Below are 17,722 nucleotides of genomic sequence, written 5' to 3'. Positions count from 1 at the left end.
CAGAGGAGAGAGGGAGAACAGCATTTTGAAACCCAGCTGATCAGAGCTGTGGTATTCTGCCACAGAGGCAGGGGGACAAGGAGCGTGACTGGAGACATTAAAAGAGAGGATAAGAGAAAGCAGCTGAAGCCTTTGTGATTGTAGGACGGAGAATATACAAATAGCAGAGCGGAAGAGAAATGTCTCCTTCCTTTCATGGGGAACTAGCAACTCGTGTGAAGAGAGCGTCTCTGTGGAAAGATGTGAGAGCTGTTGGCAGGGTGGAAATCTGAGGAAGAAACACACAGAAAAGGTTGAGTCGGGCTCTGGAAACCATTCCAGCGAGTCTTTGAGTCAAAAGAGGGCGGAAGAACCCCCCCCCCCCCCGTGGAAAGAGGAGCGATGTCTTGGCTGTCACCTGTGTCATGGGCCAAATGGACGTGGACGGCGGTGAGAGGGGGAGAGGGAGAGGAGGATGAAGAGGGGCAGGAGGCCAGCGAGGAGAGGGAACAACCTGGAGAGGAAGAAGAGGAGCAGGAGGAGGAGAGATCTCAAGGCTGCAGGCAAGTGTTGTGCTGGAGCCCTGAGACTCTGTCACAGTGTTGCTTCACATTGTCTGAACAGGAGGAGGGGGCATTTTCACACGTGTTGTCATGTGTATCCACCTGTCGGGTTGAGGAATCTCTAATTATATGAAGGAAAAGAGGGGGAAAATGAACACGTTTGGTTTATCTGCATCAACATTTTTTGTTTACATACAGATTCATCAAATGTTATGTTGTTCAGCGCTGACACATGTTTGGTGTGCCTGTGGTTGAGGCCGTCACAATGTTTTTCTCAGCCTCACTGACAATACATCCACATGTCTGTGGCTTCACAGAAACAACACTCCAGCACTGCAGTCAGGTTCGGTTTAGTTTAGTGATGTAATCGTTGCTCACGAACCTGACACATGCTCAAGGCATCATGGCCTTATTATTCTCTCTGCTCCTCGTGTCTGCTTTGATATTATCCTCGCCATTGTTCCAAGTAAAGTTTGTGCTGTCTTCCACACTTGGTACATTTTATTAACCCAAATAATGTATCACCACTCTACCTTAAATGCCAAAATCCTTGTTTGTTTACTATCCATGCAGTTATCTAACCAGAGTCGCATCAATATCTAACTGTGCTGTGATGTATGTGGCTTACAGAAGAGATCAGATCAAATTGATTTGTTGAGTTGTTGCTGCTCTACAATTTTGAAATCACAAGCTAGTGTTGAAAGTTGTCTGTGTAAAGGACATTGCAACTGTATTCAGTTGCAATGTACACAGCTTATTTTAAGATAAATACACACCTATACATTGAATAGTTTGTATGGTGCAGTCTCATGCACTATAGTGCTAAAGATGTGACAGGAAAGAGCGGGCTGCCCTACTTCCTCTTTCTTTTACTTAATCTTTTTGTTTCTCTTTAGTGCCGTCATGACTCTATAGTGCAGAAGCACAATGCAACATCAGAGGAAAGAGTATTAGGTGTATTTATACATATTTTTGTATATATAGGTGTAATATAGATGGATTGGGGATAGTAAAGACTTGTAAAAGGCACATTAAAGTCCTCTTTGTACATGATGCTACAATATTAAAATGTGTATATATTCAAGATTATATTCAGTACACTTCAGATTTGTATCCAAAACAGCATAGGCTCTTTTGTGGTATCATCCTTACGATCATTTTTCTCAGATCTTTGCTTTTTTTTATCAAAGAAATAAAAAAATGATGATAGTTTTACGCCTTTAGGTCTCTAAAATAGAACATTGTCAGAAGGGAACATCACTCTGCAGTTGAATTGCAGTGATTGGCAGGAGGCATGAAACAGAAATAAAGAATTGCATTTGTCCTTGCACATATTGTACATATTGTACATATTGTAATGCAGTTGTGCAGTTGTTTCACAGTACTGATTAAGCCGTTTGCTTATGAGTACATAGTCCCAGTAGTTATGAGCACTGCTCTTCAGTTTTCTCCTCCTGCTTCCTCATGTTTTGAATGTTTTGGAAAGTTCACGCTCTCTCTCTGTCTCTGGCTTCCACAGCTCTGACTCAGAAGGTCAATTCGACACTCCTGAAGCAGTAACTCCTGTCCGCGCCCCTCCAACCTTCCCAGGAGAGCTGGAGAACAACAACGCTGATGCAGACAAAACAGGTGAGGCCACTGCTGAGCCAACAACAGAGCGAGAGAGAGCGAGAGAGAGAGAGCGAGAGAGAGAGAGCGAGAGAGAGAGAGGGAGAGAGAGGGAGGGAGATAAGAAAGATAAGAAGAGGCAGAGTTGGCGTACTGTTTGAGACGTAAACACACTGCAGTCACAACACCGCGGTGAAGCTGAAGGTTCTCATTAACGTTACAAATACCTAACAGATCAGAAGAAATGTCGTTTCAAGCACAGATTAAAGGCAGTGTCCCTCCTTGAGTCTTTTGCACATGTGTTTGTCTTTATAGTCAACAAAAGAAAAAACTTTTCTAAAATAGTATATTTGGGTAAATATGAACTTCACTCATGTGTCTGAACTGTCTGCGTGGTTCATCAGAGTCATTGGATGCAGTCTGATATTTTTAGGAATTTACCTACCTACAACATTTTAGCTTTAAATTGTACAAATTTAAAATTAAATTGAAGCACTATCTCAAGTTCTCAAGTTTTTTCATGGATCATATAAATGTGTTTAGTTGCAATGTTTTTATTACAGGTAGATAAGGTTACTAATGCCTAAGTAGTGAAACATGTTCTGCATGCTCGGTATGTAAGGTGGCATGCACACTGAGTTTTTGGGTGTGATTATGGCAGAAGCGCTGTCACTGAGAGGAGGAGCCTATAGCAGAGTGTGGGAATGACCCTTGCTCTGGTATTCAACAGGTTCAACAAAAGGATTTGGTTTGCCCCGTTTTGTATCGGTAACTGATCGAGGTCACAATGAGGGGAGGGACAGAACAAAGCTTGTTATCAGGATGAAACCATCATGTAGGTCGCTTTTCAAAGAGGTTTGTAGAAGACCGTGCAATTCTCATTTCGGTAGCAATAAATCCTTCCTTTAAAGCAGCTCCGACAACATTTTTCCAAAAGTGTACATTGTGAAGGTCGACCAGTATGGAGCGAGGAGGGAGTTCCTTTTTGTTTCAACCACAAACATCCCGTCCTGCAGCTGTGAATGAGGAAGTTTGAATCCTGGCAGGCAGGAGTGGAAGTGCCTCTAGAAACTTCTTTGAATGTAAACATACTGACGTCTCCATTGCTATATCAGCATCAGTCTATATATGCTGTAACAGATAGGTAAAAAGGCACTTAACGTTAAATTGATTACATTAACTGATTGACACTTGAGGATTACTTTGTATGTCTCCTGAATGGACGTATACATGTGGTGAAATGCATGATCACCTTGAGTTAATACATGAATAATTAATGATCAATACCATTTGTTATAACTATATGATACTATGTTGCATTGTTTTAGTTTTAATAACATTGGAAAAAATGCTTTGAGTTCAGAGATAATCATTTATATGATATAGATGTGTGTTCGACTGGAAACAACTACTGTGCACAGGTGCACTTTTTACAGCCATTAAAATCAAAGTATATCACAACAAAATGGTAAACAAATGCAAAATAACTAATTCCATTCATTCAATTTGACCCCATGTTTTGCATATTATTGCAAACAGGCATGCTGTGACACATTCTGCCTTTATAAACACAAGAGTGAGAGAACAAAAAGGAGTCATACTTTTCTATTGAATATGTATGTGGACCTGGATGAGGACATGTTTGTATGGGCATGTTGGACTGCAGGAATACTTTGAAAATGACACTCTGGCAACATGCTAATGCGCGTGGAAGTAGGTAGGAACACAGCAGGCTGTGCTTGTCTCCTAGCAACATAATATTACATGATGGCGAGTATGACAGGCATACTGAAATATGTTGAAGTGTCAAAAGCTTCCCATAGAGGCAGTACATACTCCACAGCGGCCGCTGCCCCTTTAGTCTTAAACACAACGCAAAATCAATCATTTAAATGTCGTGGCCCTCATGGTAAGACATTGCCATGGCAACAGCAGTAATAGGAGCAGTTGGCTGGCCAGGAACCAATCAGATGTCACCTACATCTGAGTTTGGATTTGATTGGAGAGATTGTCAAAGGGATGAAGTTTGCATGTTGTTTTATTTTTTTGCATTATGAATTGTTTTTGGTTAATTCTGGTGTTTTTTTCCCCCACAATTCTTCTTCAGATGTGGATCAGGAGGAGCAGCTGATAGTGACTGCTCCGGTTTGGGATCAGGATATTTTGCTCAGCCACAACATGGGTCAAGATGAGCCTGCAGTCCCCATGGGTGCACCACTGGAAGTAAACATCCAGACCCTAGAAGCAGAACAAACAGAGAATCTTTCAGAAGTCCTGGACTCTGTGTCTGTCCCTGCTCCATCCTCAGTGAAGGAAATTGCTGAAGTGGCTAAATGCACAGCGCCATCCCAAGCCCCAGTCCCCGTCCTAGTTGCAGATCCTGTCCCGGATGTGGCTCAAGCTCCAGCTCCTACTCCACCTCCTGCTCCAGCAGAACCAGAGATGGTGGAGTCATTGTCAGAGGCCAAGCCTGTGATGCTTGAGTTCAGTCTGGAAGAGGGGACAGTCAGCAAGCCACCTCCAAGGAAATTAAGTGGTAAAAAGTCAATCAGCAAACTCGCAGCTCCAGTTCCTGCTCCAGCTCCAGCTCTTACTCCTACTCCAGCTCCTGCTCCAGCTCCTGCTCCTGCTTCTGCTCAAGCTCGAGCTCCTACTCCACCTCCTGCTCCAGCAGAACCAGAGATGAGGGAGTCATCATCAGAGGCCAAGCCTGTGATGCTTGAGTTCGGTCTGGATGAGGGGACGGTCAGCAAGCCACCTCCGAGGAAATTAGGTGGTAAAAAGTCAATCAGCAAACTCGCAGCTCCAGCTCCAGCTACAGCTACAGCTCCAGCTCAAGCTCCAGCTCCTGCTACAGCTCAAGCTCCAGCTCCAGCTCCTGCTACAGCTCAAGCTGGAGCTCCTACTCCACCTCCTGCTCCAGCAGAACCAGAGATGAGGGAGTCAGAGGCCAAGCCTGTGATGCTTGAGTTCGGTCTGGACGAGGGGACGGTCAGCAAGCCACCTCCGAGGAAATTAGGTGGTAAAAAGTCAATCAGCAAACTCGCAGCTCCAGCTCTTACTCCAGCTCCTGCTCCAGCTCTTGGTCAAGCTCCAGCTCCAGCTATAGCTCCAGCTCCAACTCCTACTCCAGCTCCTGCTTTTGCTCCTACTCCAGCTCCTGCTTTTGCTCCTGCTCCAGCTCCAACTCCAGCTCCTACTATAGCTCCAGCTCCTGCTGTAGCCCCAGAACCAGACTCGGCCCTTAGCAGTGAACCTGCAGTCAGTCCAGCTCCAGAGCCCCCTGAGCAGAAACCTCTTGCTGAATCAGAACCACAGTGCAATGGCCTGGATCAGACAGAGCCTACTCAAAAGACTAAAACCAGCAAGTCCAAGCCTCCACCCCTGACAGTAAAGGCCTCACTGAATGATCTTGCCCAAACAAATGAGGAAGAAGAACTTCCTATTCCCAAGGCCACTTATAAATTTGACCCTGACCAGCTGGATGACAGCTTCAACCCCTTTCAGTGCGGCGGATCCAAAATCCAGAACTCTCCCCCACCGTTCGGTTCAAGCTCACTCCCCAGTCTCGAGCCACTTGGTAGCTCCTTGCCTGTGTGTGAGGCCAGCTCAGTAGCTCCAGCAGAACCAGAGATGAGGGAGTCATCGTCAGAGGCCAAGCCTGTGATGCTTGAGTTCGGTCTGGAGGAGGGGACGGTCAGCAAGCCGCCTCCGAGGAAATTAGGTGGTAAAAAGTCAATCGGCAAACTCGCAGCTAAGAGGCAGAAGGCCAAAGGATCTGAGGCTCCCTGCAAACCTGCACCCGAACCCACAATCTCAGAACCAGTGTCTCAACCAGTGTCAGAACCAGTTTCTCAACCAGCATCAGAACCAGTTTCTCAACCAGCATCAGAACCATTTTCTCAACCAGCATCAGAACCAGTTTCTCAACCAGCATCAGAACCAGTTTCGGATCCTCTTCCAGAAACTCCTTTGCCGGTTTCAGACTCTACCGCACCTCTGAACCTTGATGATATTCCTATTCCTAAGTCAGGAACATATAACTTTGATCCAAATCAGTGGGACGACCCGAACTTCAATCCGTTTGGAAGCAATAGTGCGTTGAGCGGCTCTCCTGTGCTCCCGAAGAGCTCCTACAGTTTTGATCCAGACAATTTTGATGACTCTGTGGACCCTTTCAAACCCTCAAAACCCATGAGCACCGAGGACTCGTCCAGTAGCGCCCCTCAGCCGGAGAAGAAAGTGAAAGACGAAGGCAAACAGAATGCAGTGCAACCGGCGCGGGAGAAAAAAGTGAGGCCGATTCCCAAGAAAAACAAAGAGAAGACAATCACGTAAGTCTACGGCAAAATGAAAACTTTCTTTCTTGCCCCAGGAGTTTTGAGATTGTAACATTATCACCAAGATTAACATTCAGATTTAATTTTATTCAGTTTATATGTCATTTTAGGTTTAGATTCACTCCACTGAGCTTCCTCTTCTTTGGCTGGACACACTTAACACTTAACACTTAACACTTCATACTGGCCATTGATGTAAATCCCAAACAGGTTATATATAAGCTCTTAGAAGTACTTATAGCTGCAGTAGTTTGGACTAATTTCAGCTTTTCCAGGTCTGTCGGCAGCTTCTGTTATGCTCAAATTTTCAATTAACACTGAACGCCTTCAGTCACTCACAAACTCTCTTTTATCTCTTCCTCCTGATCTGTTTTACGTTCCATTAATCAATATCCCCCTCATTCTTCATCCTACTTCCTCTTGTCTGTTACGCAACCCCCAACCGCTGCTTTCGCCTACTACTACTACTAGCCCCAGGACATCTGAACAAGTCAAGTTTCTCTGTTTTCTGTTGTAAGTACTCTCACTATCAACGCTCTCTTTCTTTCGTGCATGCTTGCTTCCCATTTTACTCTCAACGTGGCATCTGCTTTGCCAGAAAAAAATCATTGGTTTATCCTTAACTTTCAAGGCCATATACATCATCAAGTTAATTTGTCCTGTTTTGGGATCCCTCCAGAAGTTGGGCAACACTAGAAGGGTTATGCTAGTTATGTAGTATGTAGCTGTACCTCACTCTTTATGGGGCTATGGAATTAGCTCAAAAGGCACAGAAATACTTGCAGCTCTGTGGTTGTAGAAACAGGAGGAAGAAGAAGTTTTTAAGGTTCGCTGATTTTAGATCTATATATTCTGACCCTTGTGTTGTTGCTTTGTGCTTGTTTTGTAGGAATTCTTGTAAAGTTCAGAAATATGATGAGAGCCAGGCCTTGGTGCTTGATGTGTGCAATCAGGTAATGTGTGTTTTGTCAGCTGAAATGTTTCACCTTACTGCAGTGACACTGCAATGTCCATTATTCAGCAGCTGTCTAACCTTTTGGCCTCATCTCGTTACACACACACACACACACACACACAGGAGCATCAGCAGTGGCACCAGCTCTGCAGTGCTGGTTTGGCATGGCGACAGATGTGTGACTTATAACTCTGCAGTCAAGTATAAGTCTGCTGCTACTATTTGCCCTCAATATTATCACCTCCTCCATGCTTAGGAGATATCCTTAACGATATTGTGTAATGCCAGAGTCTCTAAGAAAATGTATAGTAACGCAGTTTGTCAAGGCCCAGTCCACCAATATTACCTTACATAATGTAACTTCCTCAGGATATTGCATCTTGAATATATTCATGAAATGGAGTTATGTTGGATCTTTGGGATTGTAATAAATTATACTTGTGTATGTCGACAGTAATGTACTGTATCTACATTTGTTCATTAAGAGTTTCAATTCACAACGGTACACACTTTCCCATATAGGAAAAGTTTTTGTTAATGCTGCTTAAAACTGAATGGTTTTTTTCCTGTAAGGAGTTTAATAGTATATTTATATTGAGTTGTCTTTAATATTTGATATCTAAGTGAATCTAATCATGAATCCCATTATAATGTGGATCCTGTCCTTCCTCCCTCCTCTCCAGGAGGAGGATGAGGTGGTGGCTCACACCCCAGAGATCACTCAGCGGGTTCATCACGCCACTGATGAGGAGAAGCTTGCCTCCACTGGCATTAAGAGCCAGACAACAGACAGCCAGGAGGAGAGAGGAGAACCTGAATGCCAAAAAGAACCTGCGAAGAAACATCCAATCGATGATATTTATTTTATGGATGGTATGTTTAGATCTTCAAACCCTCAACTTTCCCTTTAAGTCAGCTTTAGTGGAAGGACCAACTCACCTTCACAAAGCCATGCTCATTTTTATTCTGTGAAACAAACAGCACAAGTAGACTTAATAATTCTATCGATAGTCCTGATATCTGGTCTCATTTGTTCCATCTGACCTTCTAAATTGTGATGTATTAATGATAGTAGTATTTTATAGGACATGCACTATGAAAGGTCAGTGGTGTCATGGTGTTAAATTTGAGATTTCTCTGCTTTTTTTCAAACTTTGAAATCACATCCGCGGTCTTATTGTGTCCCCATTTAATACTATGCAAAAATTAGGAAGAAAAAAAATCTATTTATCATGTTTTTATTTCAAAATTCAATCTCTTCCTTTAAAACAAATAATGAAGTGAGCTTTTACTTACCAATTTCAACCGACAATATCACAACATCCATCCGTCAATCATCTGCAACTAGAGGTGCCAGTTCCAACGGGATGAAATGGAAACTGTGAACAAGGAGAGTAATTCAGTTACATAATTGTCTCAGTTACTCTGTTGGAGAATCTGCAAAAGAAAGTGTCAAACTTAATAAAGGAATAAAATGGAGCACGCAAGCTCAGCAAATCCCTGTCCCAGATATAAGAAAGTTATAAATGTTACACTGGGGAACAAATGTTTCCCATAGTCTGTGTCTGTGGTGCAAGTATCGCACCATCTTCTCAGTACAGAAACAAGGGAATCGAACAAAAACTAGACAAATAGTGCCCACATTCTTAATGCCAACGTTCAGGTGAGTTTTTGACATGGAGCACCGAAAGATTACTGTGTGGATTATTTTTTCGTAAAATGATAGGTAATTAGTGCAGTTAACAGTTGTCATTTTTCATTTAATTGTGTGGTGTTTTTTTCTCCTCAAAGGTCCTGGCAGTAAAATTACAGATCACGAGGAGGAGAAGGACACCTGCTGTCTGAAAGATGATATGGTAAGTAGACTATAGGAACCACAGGGAGGGAGCAGTATGAATATTTAAACATGACCGGCTTGTTTTGCACCCACGGTTTTTTATCTCATTTACTAAGAAGATAGTTTAGCCAATAATTGTAATACTGACTAAACTATTAGCCAGTAGGACATACTTTTTTCTGCGTTTAAATTTTTTGCTCTCTTATATCCCGATAGCTATTTTGCTACAACAATTTAATAGTTTACTCGCATAACATTTTTCTAAGATAACCACACTTGCACCTCCATGTTATACAAGTGTTTGATTAGTAAAATCAACACACATGTGAACAGTTTTCCCAGAGCGCACCTTGCAAAGACATCATGTGATCTGCAATGAAAAGTTAAAGCAGCATATGAGGTGATTAGTGACAAACTGTAAGGATCATGGATGTTCTCGTCAGATCTTAGACTGAGCCCACAGTATGTTTTTTGCATGTTCCACAGAGTGAGATATGTATGACCCAAACAACAAAGATGGCCAGCAGTGAGGTCCAAGACACAGCAGCCCTGTCCCAGGACAACATGCCTCTGAGTGAGATGGACAAGGCAGGAGTGCTCACCCTGATCAGAGAAGAGGTATGCCACTGTCAGAAAAAACGGTTCTCCTTTGATTATGTGAATCCGATGATGGCTACGTTTATAGATCTTAACTTTAACCTCGTCATGTCCAATCAGATCATGACTAAAGAGATTGAGGTCAATGAGTGGAAGAGGAAGTATGAGGAGAGCAGAACTGAGGTTTTGGAGATGAGGTATGGAGCTTCACTGTTTCTCTTGAACCTTGCTTCACATTTAAAACAGTATAAATAATGAATATCAATACCGTGGAGAAATAAAGCTGACAAATGTTGCACTTTCTATTTTTATCTTGACAGGAAAATAGTTGCAGAGTATGAGAAAACAGTTGCACAGATGATTGGTAAGTTGCTGCCACCTGGTGGTGGTAAAGTCTACATGCACTTCATGGCACCAGAATGTGTGTGTGTGTGTTTGTATGACTGCTCCCCAACATTGTGAGACATCGTCTTTTGTTGGGTCTGTTGCAGTGCGTCGGATTTGAAATGAAAATTTGACAATGAGGTTCAAAATGTCACCTCTTAGCCTTATGTTGAGAGTGTTTACATCTAGTGCTGATCTTCTATATTCTACAACGGCCTAAAGGCTGTGGCCCAAAATGTCCAGCAGATGCTAGCTTCCCTCATGATGCTCTGTCAGGCCTGTACTGCAGGGCATGAGGCCATGTGTCTAACCTGGTCAGTGAAGTATGTTCCACTGTTTGAGCTGTTGTTTGTATGTTTTGGCTTACTGTTCTGCTAAACTGTCGTAAAAGTCTGAGACTAGAGTAGTATGTATAAAAAGAGTCTCAGACGCTCAAGCACCCACAAGGCTGAGAGTTGCTAGTTGCAGTGTATGTGAATGACATCAGCTGACAGGAAGTAAACATTGACTCAAGCTGTTGCTTAGTAATGCATACATCTAGCCCTTTAAATCTTATATTTTGACTCCTCTGTTGGTTGCAGAGGACGAGCAGCAGCAGAAGTCCCTGTCCTGCAGTAAGTCGGTCAGGCAGTTGACCGTAGAGAGGGATCAGGCCATAACCGACCTCAACTCTGTGGAGCGCTCCTTCGCTGACCTCTTCAGGAGGTATGAGAACATGAAGGGAGTCCTGGAGGGCTTCAAGAAGGTCAGTAAAGCTTCGGTATGAATGTCATGAGATGCTCTCCAGCCCGCTGTCACGTATGAGCCAGGTCACTAGACGTTCTCCGCATGTGTCTCTCCAGAATGAGGAGGTGCTGAAGAAGTGCGCACAGGACTACCTGATGCGGATCAAGCAGGAGGAGCAGCGATACCAAACCCTCAAGGTGCACGCTGAGGAGAAACTGGACAAGTAAGCTTCCAAGTCTGCGGTTTGTGATTCCTGGATATAATCGTCAGGCAGGTTTTTAATAATGACACAGTCTTTCATTGTGACGATCTCTCTTGTCTCCCTCACTTCCGCTCTAACAGGGCTAATGAGGACATAGCACAGGTACGTGCCAAGGCCGACTCTGAGAGTGTCGCACTCAACGCCAGCCTGAGGAAGGAGCAGATGAAGGTGGATTCACTTGAGAGAGCTGTCCTTCAAAAGGTAGGATGCTTACAAACATGATTAAGATTGATTCGCTGTGTTAAACTGTTTAAGTGGAAGGCAGGGTATGCTGAAAAAAACACTCTGGATGATTGAGGTTAAAACCCTTTCACTAACACATTTTTTAGTTTGTGTGTTGGCTCTGAGTTGATACAAAATTAATGATAAATGTCCTCCAATCAGCTCTTTACTTATTGCACCAAAAGTAACTTTTTGTTGTTTTTGCTTTGGAAAAGTATCTCCTGTTTTGTACAGTTAGATCGAATAGATTTTATACAAAATCCCACTCCTGTGGCTCTGTACAATGTTAAAAAATAAAAAAATGGTGTTCAATTACAGTGTTTTCAAAATTGCTACTTCATCATGTGCAGGCATTCTGCACAGATTTTAGAAATGCTCTTCTGCCAACACACTGGCGCTTTATCTAACACTAGGGGGCAGTGTCTCGTGTACTAAAACCAGACTGGTGAAAATTAAGAGGATTTAAAGACACAGAACCCAATTATCAATCTCTGAACACAAATATTAGGTAGGTTTTTCACCATTTTGTACAGTTGGATGTTGTAGGTGTGCACGTCCAGTCTTCTGCAAGCCGTTCTGTGTACATATTTATAGACTTTTATTGTACCTGTCCTGTTATGTTTCTGTCCTGACAGCTTTAACTCCAACTTCTAAACACTCTTCCTCTCTCTGTCTCTCACAGAATCAAGAGATCGAGGAGCTCACGAAGATATGCGATGAACTGATCGCCAAACTGGGAACAGATTAAGAGGCCTTTAAATCAAACTCTCACTGCGACATTGATGTAGATACTGTACATGATCACACTTAAGCACACTTCAAGCTCTTTCTCTCTCCCCCTGCGTACATGTTTTTGAAAAAGCAACAACATTTGAAATACAGATGGTTGCTCTTTTCAGACTGAAATATGATACCAGAGCAATCATTTTTCATAGTGTTAATCGTGTCATGGCAGTTGAAGAAGCACAGAGTTATCGTGAGGTATATTTTAATAATTTTGAAGGAGATTTATTGATATTTGGCCAAGGATTTACAGTAAAGCCTCGTTTTATTATTCAAAGATTCATCCACCTTTAACTGTTAAAGGTAACTTTAACTGTGTGCATTGGTTCTATGACAAAGAATTTACATTTCTGTTTTATACAGTGTGTTGAGCACAAAACTGTAGGAAATAACGTTGGAACTAGGGGAAAGACGATGTGGACACACAGCACAGACATCTTTTAACACAGTGTGTCTACACTGTAATTAAAGGTATAATATGCAACTGATCACCATCACTTATGAACCACTAGAAGTGTGTTGTGGTGTCCTTACCTACAGAAACCCTGTCCTCTGCCTGTATTTTCTCTTTTCGTCTTATTTTGCTCTTCTGGGCGTCAGCAAAGAGCTTTTGGACCCCACATTGGGGATGTGACCCCCAGCCAATAATCAGGGTGTTCTGGCCCGTTCTCATTCCCAGTTCAAACACAGCCGCTTTGTCCCGCCCCTTGGCGCACCGAGGCTCACAGGCCTGACACAGACAGGCCACAGCAGGATGATTCGTTTAAAATCGTGCACCTTCCCACAGGTTTGTGAGGAGGTGAGCATGTGTTTATTCGTACCTCAGAACATAACTGCCGTGAAACAATCAGAAAATAATGTTTTATTCTTGGTTCTCACTAACGTCGGGCAATTGAAAGTGACAATTTGACTACATATTATACCTTTAACTGTATTGATGATACAGTCTTCTCTATTGAGTGACTAAACTGGCCCTTGTGTATTCGTTTCCTGGCCTATAGAAAAATGTCTTGCTGCCATTTCTTTTGTGATACAGTTTAGTTCTGTTGGTTATCTTCTTTCATCAGCAAATGAACTATAAGGTAAGTAATATTACTTATATACTTTATATCATATTTCTTAAGTTGCCTTTGAGTTTGTTTGTCTGTGTTTCACATTGTAACATATACAAGTGTGTGCTGAAGTCCTCAGTTATGCAGTTAAACCAGAGTTTTGACATCATGTACATTTTGCCTACCATAAATCTCTGCGATTGTTAAATATGAAGAGCACTTAAGAGAATCTTAGATTCTGTTTCTTATTCATTTGATGATGGTTTGACGGTGATGACACTTTGCTCTTATTATACTGTAATATTAAACCATTTTCTTGTTCTGCGTTAGTCCGAAAGTTGAAACATTCTGTTGTTGCCATGTTTTTGGACTGTATTCATATTTTGTGTGAGCCCAAATGTTACTGGTGTGCCTTTATTTAGTCTATTTTGTAAAAAAAAATATAGTTTGCTATGTTCCTCCATGCCGTTGTTTCGAAACATTGTGGCCAAAGTGTTCTGTATACAAAGTATAGATATTTTATGATGAAAAACATCCTGAAAAGTGAGTAATAATGATTCTGTCTGTGATTTGGCAACCAGAGAGTTCATCAGTAATATATAATAATAATAATAATAATAATAATATCCTCATTGCTAGCATCAGCATTTTCTGGTCCGATTAAACTTGAAGGAAAGCACAAGTTCGTTTTCGGTCGGATGTGTTTCAGATATAAAGGACAGGTTCTTCTGTGGAAGCCTTGTTTCACGTCAGCACAATCAATTGCCAAATGTCCTTGTAAAATGACATGAGTTTCAGTGTGACTCTGTGTCCTATTATAGTGGTGTTACATTAGTCTGACGATGCAAATACATTGTTACAGTACAATATGTGTAAATTTTATACTTTATGAAAAGAATATTGTTCTTAATATTTGTAAAATTGAAGAATTAAGTATACTCAGATTGTATGTGAATGGCTATATTTTGTGAATTCCTGAATAAATGGTTAAAATGTAATATATTTACTCGTTTGCCTGAATCATTTAAGCGGAAAAGATAACAGGTCGAAAACACATAATGTCTTTGTTGTTCCTGAAGCCACTATCACTGCAGTGATGAACCAAAACAGAAGCAAACTCGGCCATTTTTCATTCCTACAGGCAAGCCAGACACCAAATTTCATCCCTGTTTTTATGCACGCAGCCAATGTCCTGTTGCTTTTTACAGACATGTCATTAGTGGCATTTTGATTGTGAGTCAAGAGGCTGCAGTTTCCTCCAGCAGCCAAAATGAACAATTATAACAATGTAGTCATAAACATATGAGCAAAACAGTCTCTGGTCATATGGCGTGGTCCACAATGGTGACGTGTCAGTGATTTTGCGAGCAGCCGCCTGTTATTTAACCATTTGAATATTCATCTCTGATGTCAAATTTAAAATCAGAATAAATGTCACAAATAGGGTCAAATGCACCTCTGCCAGCATTAAACAGTTAACTATATAGTGGATCCGTTTAACAGAAGAACGGAAGGACTGCTGGTATTCTTTACCAGCAATCCACAACAGGTTAATGATGTTTACTCAACAATTTAAAAAAGATGACAATGAAATGATGACAATTGAATGGAGGAGATGTAGAAGCCAAGCTTCAGATGGCAGAAAGGTTGGATGTTGTTCAGTCTAATTTCTTTATATTTGGTGTTGCTTTTGTCAGTAAATTCTATGGCTGCCACCTTTTAGTCGTTTAGTCAACTAATCCCTTGTTTCGGTCTTAGTCGAATAAGAGTTATTTTGTCGATTAGTCATTTTTATTATGCAGAATAACTTATTTCTAAGAAACTTATGAGCACATCTTTAGCAAACACAAGAATTAAAATGGTGATTTTGTGTGTCTCTTAGTGAAAAAAACTAGATTTTCCATATCTGTCAATTAAATCAACAAATAAATTAACTGTCAAAATCGTATGAGTGTTAGTTGACTAAGAATTTCTTTGGTCGAGGACAGCCCTTGTAAATTTAAGAATTGCCTGTTATTACATGGCTTCAATGTTTATGTTCTTAATTGCATTTACACATTGTACAAATTAGTTGGAGCCTTCTCACCACATGGTGGTGTGCTTAAACGCTCCCAGTTCCACAAACACAGGAAAGTTCCTGGTGGGACTCTAAATAGAGTTTATTCTGACAGATCAGTCGGAAAGGTTTAGACATGGCAGTTAGTTAGTCTAGAAAGCTTTGTTTCGCATACATAATTTATATTTCTTGCCTGGTTGCATCATGGGGCTCCCATACAGCTGAGCAGGTCAAGATCCAGGGTAAAATTGGTTCTCCATTGTGAAAATGTGAACATTATTCTTTTATCATTGATTTTATTCTCAAACGGTTAACATAATATCTGCCTATCTATCTGACTTGTTTTAGCAGCCACACCTTGTCTGTCCTGTCAGCCGTACCATGATAAGAAGAAATCCAGTGGACTTGACTGAGCTTGTTTGCTGGAAAAGAACATATACATATTCATAAATGAATAACCAAAGTTCCACGGAAGTCAATCATCTATTAACTTTTTAATTTAACACTAAAAGAGATAGAGTGCCAGTCTCACAGTAAATTTAACTTTGTATAACGTTACATGATAGGTCTCATGCACTGTGCTTTTGTAACTCTGGTGATTGGGCCAGAGAGGGCGGGTCCAGGATGCTGAGACGGCCTCTCATTGGCTGCTCTGCGTGTTGAGAAGTGGGACGGTAGCGCGCGGCCAGCTGTGAGGGGCGCAGAGAAGACTACTAGGAAGAGTACTAAAGGGACAAAGAACCGCTGGTTCACATCTCATCATCTCCAAAAGTGTTGGAAACCTCAACGTCTGCGTCTTGGAAAGTGTGCACCGTTTTTACTTCGTCTGTCAAAGTAAGTGTTTCCTTTCAACTTTCACTAATTGCGTTTTATTTTCCATCCAATGTTTGTTATTCATTTAAGTGTCTTACAGTTAGATTAATGTGAACACGGGCTGCTACGTCTCATAATACCTTAACATTAACCCAAATCTAAAAGGAATTAGCATCGCTCTGCAATGTATGCCTTACTCTGGTGCTGACATTGGACGAAATTCCTGAAGTAGCTGCAGGACTCCTCTGAGTCAGGATCAGGTCTTTCTTTTGACACTCCTGTGAATATTTGGATCTGTGCTGGCCAGGGCTTAGCATACACTTGATGGTTGATTTGTGCTTTTCTGAATTGAACAATAGACTATTCAAGAGCCCTGGCTCTGACTGAGGAAGCAATAAATAAATGCAGCATGTTGGATTTAGAATCTTCCAGGCAGCTTTCACTTATTGTTTGGTCCTTCAAGGCTACATGTTTTAAATTTTCTATGATGTTGAACTCTCCATTTGCAATCTGCTGTTAATATAAGTCAAGTTTCTGAGAAAGTGTTGTGAACCTTTGTAGGAGATGGGTCTGTCTCCACTGGTCTTGCAGTATGATCCAGAACATACATATCAGTGTTGGTTTTTCATAAAAGGGTATGTTGAGTTGACACATGCTGACTGGAGTGATGTTTATTCAGAACTCTGAACTCTGATGAACTAATTTAAAGCACACACATCGTTGGTTCATTCACTCCTAAGTGCTGTGAGAACGGACACGCTGCCTGTCTAAAGGTCAAATTAAAGTAGCTCCTTCCTCCTGCTGAACTTTCATGAGAAGATAAACCAGATGTTTCGGATGATCACAGTGACGTCTCTCGCGCAGTCTCACAATTTATTGACCGTGTACTTCAGGAGTGTTTGTTTGGCTGTTGCTATGACGGCAACATGGACCTCCCTCTTCCTCCTCTTAAAACACACTAAAGACGTGGAGGTCTCCTGACTTTCACCGTCTTCCTTCCCTCCCTTTCCTCCAGGAAAAGGGAGGGGGCTGTTGGTCCCTCCGCTGACACTTTCATGGTTTGCCATGAAATATTAAGGCGGAGTCAGCTTTCCCTCTGAACCTCAGTTGTGCAGCCTCCAGGCACAGATCAGCAGATATAAGCGAGCAGGCCACTACCCCACCCTGCAGGAGCCCACATTTGCTCTCCATTAGGCTGTCAGAAAGAGAGAGAAAGAGAGAGAGAGAGAGGAATCCTTGTCTCAGCAACATAACCTTTATAAACTTTATTCTCAACCAAACTTTTCAAAAAATCTCCTTCTTCTCCCTCTTATTGACAGTCAAATGTAGTTTCACTGTTTACTTAAAACATTGTACAACTGTGGTGTGTTGCATGGAGGCCAGTGAGGGGCCTCTGGGTGCCTGATGATGGCCAATATAAACTGTTACTGCACAAGACTTTGTACTGCAACAGCTCACTCGTTCAAATTATGGACAAAACTACCACACACCACACATTACTGTCTGCCTCTGCAACGTACAGCCCTCAGTTTAACTCTTTGGAAT

General features: G+C 41.9%; 1 protein-coding gene across 1 annotated transcript; it reads left to right on the top strand.

Annotated features, from left to right (window-relative positions):
- On the top strand, positions 1-14,308 carry tacc1 (transforming, acidic coiled-coil containing protein 1). The gene is made up of 13 exons (XM_076095689.1): positions 1-542; positions 2,062-2,171; positions 4,258-6,484; positions 7,380-7,443; positions 8,129-8,318; positions 9,237-9,301; positions 9,769-9,900; positions 10,000-10,076; positions 10,200-10,243; positions 10,845-11,008; positions 11,106-11,212; positions 11,332-11,452; positions 12,156-14,308. The coding sequence occupies exons 1-13, from the start codon at positions 382-384 to the stop codon at positions 12,219-12,221; spliced, it is 3,528 nt and encodes a 1,175-aa protein (XP_075951804.1). The 5' UTR covers positions 1-381; the 3' UTR covers positions 12,222-14,308.
- Positions 14,309-17,722: the final 3,414 nt, after the last annotated feature.

The sequence above is a fragment of the Anarhichas minor genome, unplaced genomic scaffold (assembly GCF_050575085.1).
Source record: "Anarhichas minor isolate MPS153535 unplaced genomic scaffold, ASM5057508v1 ptg000021l, whole genome shotgun sequence".
Classification (NCBI taxonomy): domain Eukaryota; kingdom Metazoa; phylum Chordata; class Actinopteri; order Perciformes; family Anarhichadidae; genus Anarhichas; species Anarhichas minor.
The sequence above is the reverse complement of the archived record's forward strand: the minus strand, read 5'-3'. Positions and strand labels throughout refer to the sequence as shown.

Coding starts and splice junctions, on each gene's coding strand:
- tacc1 (XM_076095689.1), top strand. CDS start 382: ATGTCTTGGCTGTCACCTGTGTCATGGGCCAAATGGACGTGGACGGCG. Junction 9,302..9,768: donor GCTGTCTGAAAGATGATATG/GTAAGTAGACTA, acceptor CATGTTCCACAG/AGTGAGATATGTATGACCCA. Junction 11,213..11,331: donor GCTGAGGAGAAACTGGACAA/GTAAGCTTCCAA, acceptor CCGCTCTAACAG/GGCTAATGAGGACATAGCAC.